Here is a 7,605-nt window from a genome sequence, read left to right as displayed (position 1 = left end):
TGGGGACCAATGTATTTTATAGTATAGATATTTTATTTTTTATTTCTTTTTCCAATTATGGATCTTTCAATATAATAAATAAGATCCAACTTATTAGTTGGATATTTACTCTTGTCAGGTGTTTGGCAACTACCAAAATCCTTCTAACTAACTACAATAACGTGAACTAGTTCCCTTTTTTTTTAATAAATTAAACTAATTTAGCTGTAAATCAATTTGAGGTTAATTTGTGGGTAAGTGACTTTTATAAACCAAAGTTAGCCTAATTTTATGTGTATCTTTCAAAGCAAAAAACGTTATGTAAATGTCTCGTTGTATATTTTTATGTAAATCAAATTCATTAAATTTTAATTAGGGTTGATCGTACTAAATTAATTTGAATTAGTTAATTTAAAATTTATACATAAATTGAATTTAATAAATTTGAATTAGACAAGTATCACTAAATCGAATCAAATAATTTTGATTTAATTAATTTTTTTAAATGACTAATTAATTAGTCTTCTGTATTAAGAAATTCATTTATATATTATTAATGTGAGTTAATTGAGCATTAATACTCTTTAATTATAATTAATTAATATACTCTCTAAAATTACTTCATAATCCTTAATTAGTGTCTGTAAATTTTTATTTAACTAAATTTAAATATTTTTTAACAACATATTAATTATATTTTATAGACCTCAACATTAAATAAAGAGATTTAGTTGGTCATTTTAAAAATAAAAATATTATATACATATTAAAAGTTATTTATTTATATAATAATTTGTAATGCAACGCATGTAAATATAGAAAAAAGACAAATTAATTTTTATAGTTGTTGAAAATTAAAAGTCAAATTAACTTGTTAACCAATTTCTTTCTTTTTTAATAAAAAAAACTTTCATTCAAGGAAAATAATGGTGACACTTATAACTCGTAAAAAACACACAAAATCTAAAATTAATGACGTAGGTGGATGATGTGACAGGTGAGAAGTGAAAGTGAGAGACCGAAACAAACATTGGCTTTCTAGTTTCTAGAACTAATTTTATATGGCACATTTGGGGGTTACGATGACTACATGTTGACCACCAATAATATGCCCAAGTGGTACAACCTTGTTAACTTAACGGGTGTGAAATGGAAAAAATTGAAATTTTAGGTAAAATTAAAAAAATAAAATAAAAACGTAAAACAGAAAATTTTAATAAGATTTAAATTATAAAATTATATAAATTTTATAAAATTAATAGACTCATCTATAATTATAATATCAAAAGATATGATGAATTAAATCAAAATTCTACCTAATATAATAAGATACACAATAGTAAATGTAGGGTTTTTTTATTGAAATAAATAAATAAAATTCATTATTTCTCTAAATACGCATTTATAAAAATTATTATCTAAATGCGCAGCACCATTTCTTGGCCACCATCTACGAAATGAGTTTAGCTACCATTTCTTGAATGCCCCCACGAAATAGAACTAACAAGCTGACAGGTAAAGCGTTGTCCATCGTTTCAAGCTTGCCACCCGCAAAATAGAGGACTGCACATTATTGGAGGCAGCAGTAAAATGGGCACATCAAGAACGACGCATGCGAAATGGATCATCTCGCTTTTGACATCCACGAGTTGGGCCACACTTGTTGCGGCGCCCACGAAATGACGAAGCCCTTGGCAATAGCAACGAAATGGTGCAGGTTTATGGTGAAGGCTACAAGTTTTAGGTTGTGGCAGTCCGATACAAGTATGCATTGGGTACATATTGTAGCATGGTAGGGATAAGTGGCTTGGTGTGTATATAAAGGGGAGGAGGGGAGGGGAGGAGAGGGGACCAAGTGCAACATGAAATGAAAATGGGTGGAAGAGAGGGTTGAAAATCATAAACCGTGGAGGAGAGAAAAAAAAGTGTGTTTTGGTTAATAATGTTATGTTGTGATTTGATTAGAAAAGTGAAACATGGGCGACGGTGGTGGTAGCAACGTCGAGAAAAATTTAAATCGGCTGGACGAAGTTCATATTGCTGCATGCCAATCAGAGATAAGCAGTATCCCTGGTTGAGTCGCTACATGTCTCCTAAGGTTCGAAAGGAAAAAGAGCCAGGACTCCGTCTTCTCCCTTTCGACAATCGCAAAAGCAACGGGTAGGATGTTGTTATTTCCGTCCTGCGCTATCCCCATCAACAGGGTCCCTATGTACTTACCATACAAGTGCGTTCCGTCTACAGAGATCAATGGCTTACAGTGCTTGAAGGATTCAACACAGGACGGAAACGACCAAAAAACCTGGTGAAACATGACACTGTGACGGTCCAACATGTTGCCGACATAGTTTGATCGTGTTTGGATATCAACAATTGTGCCTGACATGACTACACTTAATTAGAACCACACCGTAACGACTCCAACTTATAAATTACCGTAACTTTCAATTGACAAAAATACCTGGAACAAAAGCTTGCAGTGCATTGAAATATCTCCGAAGCTGGTCGTATGACTCCTCCCAATCACCATAAATTTTTGGCAATTGCCTTCTACTTTGCGTACCAAATCTTCTTGTAAGAAACCTTGTACCCGTAGGCTGCCTCGACTGATCCTTGCAACACCTTAATACAAATAGTAGCATCTGCATGAACCATGAGAAATATATGCTGACAGATGATGTTGCTATCAAGTTGAGCATGATCTTGATACATGGAGCTTGCCAAACAAGTGTGGGGCCGTTCATATTTTCGAATTACCCAAAATCTAGAGGCCCTTGTCTTTACAACCCGTACCATCCAAGGACTTTGGTCCCCAAACTGCTTGCATTGACGGACATACCTAACTTGATCTGACTCTACCACCTTGTATTCCGCACTTCTTCAAATGTTGTAGTTCTTTACAGCAAGCATCACAGTTTCTCTATTCAGAAATTTCAAACCAACCTCCAACTCCATCTCACCGAACAAAACATAGTTGCTCGATGTGTTTTCGGCGGTAGTCGACATCATGGCACCAAGATTTAAAGACAAGTAGTGGCCTGGGGTACCGCTAGATCCACTACCACCCCCTCCTACAGCAACCGATTAGACACGATTCGGAACATCCCTCTCGTGGTAAATAGGTTGGGTTTCGGAAACCACTTCTACTTCTTCACCACTATCATTTTCAATCTCATCTTCATTAGAAGTTTCTGCTAACCCACCAACAATACCTTCTGGGGATGGATCACGGTTAGAAGGGAAGGGACGTGAACGACGATTTGCTACAGTCTGACCAGGTGTCACAAAGGCATTGAAGGTTGGACTACGAGCTCTTAAAATATCCTGACCTGGCATCAAATCTGTTGCACCGAAATTTCGAGCTTGCTCCACATTATTGGAACTAGAGGAGCTTCCTCCAACATCTTGGAGATTTACACATAGTTCCAACGAGTAGATACTTCCTATGCTCCGATGGTAAGAAAACATCATCGAAACTTCCTGGTCAGATTTAATTTGCATTTTTTCATACGCAAACGAGTTGGCGACTGCAACTGGTATTCTGTAAGTCAACTTCGTGATTTTCTTCTTTCCGACCATACCAATATTCATGAGGATCACATTTTTTAGCTCTTGCAATGATGTTTGGGGCGGGGTCATTATCCATAGTGGATCGTTACAAACAAATGCAATGCCTTCATATGTATGAAAAATTTCTCCATAGGATATATGATAACGTAGATATTTTTAGAAGTCATAGGCACAACAACATACCAACTTGAGTATTTTATAAAGAAGGTGAAGAGATGGAGATGGGAGAGAGTTGTTGGAGATGGAAGAGAATGGTTGGGGATGGATTACTCGAAGACACAACAATGATTTCACAATGTGGTTTTAAACTGGCTGCCACAACTCTTTATATAGAGAAATTCATGCTCTATTTCGCAGGAGGTGCACCTGATTGCACTAATTCGTGTGGGGTGCAACTGAATTTGGGCCAACTCGCGTCTGGCATCCCAGTTATATGTCTCAGGTGCCATTTCATTTATACCTCCTAAAAAATGGCCCAATTCGTGAGTGCCCTGCCTTAAATGCCCATTTCTTGGGCGCCTGTCGAATAATGGCACCCTGGCCCAATTCATGGACGCCTTGCTTGAGTTGGAGGCTAAACCCATTTTGTGGGTGGTGGCCAAAAAATGGTACTGTACATTTAAATAATAATTTTCATAAGTGTGTATTTAAAGAAATAATGAATTTTCTTTATTTATTTCAATTAAAAAACCGTAAATACACCATACACGTGAAAAGAGTGCGCTCCTTCTCTTTTTTTTTCCTCTCTTACTTTCCGACCATTTAAAAGAATTTTTTTTGGTTTTTTCTCTTTCTTTATTTTATTTTATTTTTAATTCTACATTTGTTTTTTGTGGATCACTCTGAATATTATCTCTTCACAATGCAATTCCCTTTTTTTCTTCCTTTCGTGTATATTAACTATTAAGGGATCAGTTTCAGAAGATATTCCAGCTCAAGTTTTCTGATTATGCAAAAAGTGGACACCAAGTTGTAGAAGTAAAGTGTTTTTGTTGTAAATTTTGAATCTTGTCGAACCGTATTTTAACTACAATGTAACTTAAAATATAGAATAAATTAATAATTACGTCCTGAAGATTTTAATTTTAGATAAATTAGTTCTTAAAAAAAATATTTTTGATTTTTTGAAATAACAGTGAACATATGATGTCTTTTTATTAATTCATAAATTAAAATCTAACGGTAATATTTATATGTATGATTAATTATTGTGACATTTTTATCTATAGTCATATAGATAATAATTTTGAATCGAAATTTCACTTATTTTAATAGAATTTGTAATAAATAAAATGAGATTGATAAATAATATATAAAAATTCAAATAATAATAAATATTTTACTATTAAAAACTACGTCTCAATTTCCTTTGGCACTATTTATTAACAGAAGATATATATATCCACTCTTTACTAATTTGGAGGACTTAACTAGTATTTTTTTTAAACAAATTAATCCAAAATAAACATATGTTAAGAATGTTTTTGATGCTGGGGGCACTAGTTTAAAAATCTTGTTACTAAAATATGTGTGAAGCTAAACTTATAATTTGTAACTTCTGCTGTTTTGCATGGCCGTTTATGAAGCCTCTGCTTCATTCAACCAACGCATCAAAACCTTGCTCTCGAACGGTCTTTATCACCAAACGTTTCAACTTTTCAGACAACTCCTTTTCTCTGGCACCCATGTTAACATCTTCTCTCTTCTTCCATCACTCACCAAGGCGTGCTCCTCCGCCCAGTGCCACGCTTTCGGCACTGCCCTTCATTGCTTGGCTCTCAAGACAGGTTCTCACTCTGACCATGTTGTGTCCAATTCTGTCATTACCATGTATGCAAAGTTTATGGATACTGAATCTGCACGGAAAGTGTTCGACAGAATGCCTCAGAGAGACCCCATCACTTGGAATTCCATGATCAATTGTTATCTGTATAATGGGTACTTAACAGAAGCCTTGCAGACGTTGAAAGGTGCACACTTGCTCGGCCTTGCTCCGAAGCCGGAGCTGATGGCTAGAGTTGTGTCCATGTGTGGGAGGAATGTGTGTTCAAGGATAGGGAAACAGATTCATGCCCTTGTTATTGTTGATGAGAGGGTGCAGCAATCGGAGTCAGTGATTTTTTCAACAGCTCTTGTGGATTTTTATTTCAGGTGTGGCGAGTCTTGGATGGCTTTACATGTATTTGATGGAATGGATGTGAAGAATGAGGTTACTTGGACTGCAATCATATCTGGCTGCACTACTAATCATCATTATGGTGCTGCTTTTGCATGCTTTCGAGCAATGCAGGCTGAGGGAGTTATCCCAGAGAGTGCATTAATTGCTCTCTTAAAGGCTTGTGCCGAGTCAGGCTTTGCAAAGCATGGGAAGGAGATTCATGGTTATGCCTTCCGTCACTGGTTTGCATCAAGTCATGATTTTTCATCAGCTCTCATAAATATGTATTGCCAATGTGGAGAATCACTGCACCTTGCTGAGCTAGTTTTTGAAGGGTCAAGTTTTAGAGATGTGGTGCTATGGAGTTCAATCATTGGGAGCTATGCGCATAGAGGGGATGGCTACAAAGCCTTAAAGCTATTTAACAAGATGCTGGGCGAGGAAACTGAACCAAATCATGTTACTTTGCTCGAAGTAATCTCTGCCTGCACAAACTTATCTTCACTGAAACATGGCTGTCCATTCCATGGCTATGTCCTCAAATTTGGGTTTAGTTCACACATCTCTGTAGGAAATGCACTTATAAATATGTATGCCAAATGTGGTTGTCTGGATGGCTCAATTAAGATATTCCTAGAAATGCCAAATAGAGACTCTGTTTCATGGAGCACTTTGATCAGTGCCTACGGTCTTCATGGATGTGGTGACCAAGCATTGCAACTTTTTCATGAAATGCAAGAGAGAGGAGTGAAGTCAGACGCAATTACCTTACTCGCCATATTATCTGCTTGTAATCATGCCGGTCTTGTAACTGAGGCGCAACTGGTATTCAGACAAGCGAGTGCAGATTGTAAAATTCAATTAACCTTAGAGCACTATGCATGCCTAATTGATCTTCTTGGAAGGTCAGGCAAGCTTGAAGATGCAATGGAAACACTGAGAACCATGCCCATGGAACCAAGTGCAAGAATGTGGAGCTCTCTGGTATCCTCTTGTAAGCTTCATGGAAGATTGGACATTGCAGAAATACTAGTCCCACAGCTTATAAGATCAGAACCAAATAATGCTGCTAACTATGCATTGTTGAATATGATTTATGCCGAGCATGGTCATTGGCTTGGTGTAGAAAAAGTCAGGGAAATAATGAAACTGCAGAAGGTTAAGAAGACTAATGGGTTCAGCAGAATTGAGGCAGTAGATGAGAGGTTATAGCATAACACAATCTTGTTATTATTGCTTTTTTGTTTTTTATTTTTGTACAAGCGCAGTAAAGTTCATATTAGTTATAGATAATCCTGTTAATTCATAATTATGTCCTGGTTAATGTATTATGTATTTTGCTCAGTAAAAGTGTTTAGCCATTGAAATTAACAATTTGACAAAATGGCCATTTATAAATCTAGTTCGAAACTTCATAGGGTATCAAGCATTGAAACAGAAAATTTTAAGTGAAGAAAAGTAAGAGTAATTAATAAGTTGAGAAGGTTTATAATTGGTTGTGACGTCAAATCAGCCTACTTGATGTATGCATTGCGTGTTCATTCAGAGAGTCACTAATCACATTGTCACGTTGCAACTACTCTTAGAACTTTAAATATCAAGGTAAACTATTTAACGAAAACCAATTAGCTTAGTTATGTTTCCTGAGGGAAGGCTTTAGATAAGAGAGAAGCAATGTTTGTACAATTTTTGTGTGTGTATATATTTTTTAGACGTCTTTTTATGTATTAAAGAGATAAATATAAAAGTGGTTCATATGATATTCTTCCTTCGTGATTGCAAGAACGGGGCATAAGAAATATGTGTATAGGACATAAATTACATAAGTTAACAACAGCAAGGTTAACAACAGCAACCAAATTCGATTAAAAACAACACAAACTAGTAAGTCAGAGCTG

The 7,605-nt window shown here is 35.8% G+C and overlaps 1 protein-coding gene across 1 annotated transcript; it reads left to right on the top strand.

Annotated features, from left to right (window-relative positions):
- Positions 1-5,057: 5,057 nt before the first annotated feature.
- Positions 5,058-7,021, top strand: LOC130958020 (pentatricopeptide repeat-containing protein At4g31070, mitochondrial). Its single transcript, XM_057884895.1, has one exon. The coding sequence runs from the start codon at positions 5,120-5,122 to the stop codon at positions 6,917-6,919; it is 1,800 nt and encodes a 599-aa protein (XP_057740878.1). The 5' UTR covers positions 5,058-5,119; the 3' UTR covers positions 6,920-7,021.
- The last annotated feature ends 584 nt before the right edge of the window (positions 7,022-7,605 follow it).

Source organism: Arachis stenosperma, chromosome 10 (genome assembly GCF_014773155.1).
Source record: "Arachis stenosperma cultivar V10309 chromosome 10, arast.V10309.gnm1.PFL2, whole genome shotgun sequence".
Taxonomy (NCBI): Eukaryota; Viridiplantae; Streptophyta; class Magnoliopsida; order Fabales; family Fabaceae; genus Arachis; species Arachis stenosperma.
This window is presented reverse-complemented; position numbering and strand designations above follow the sequence as displayed.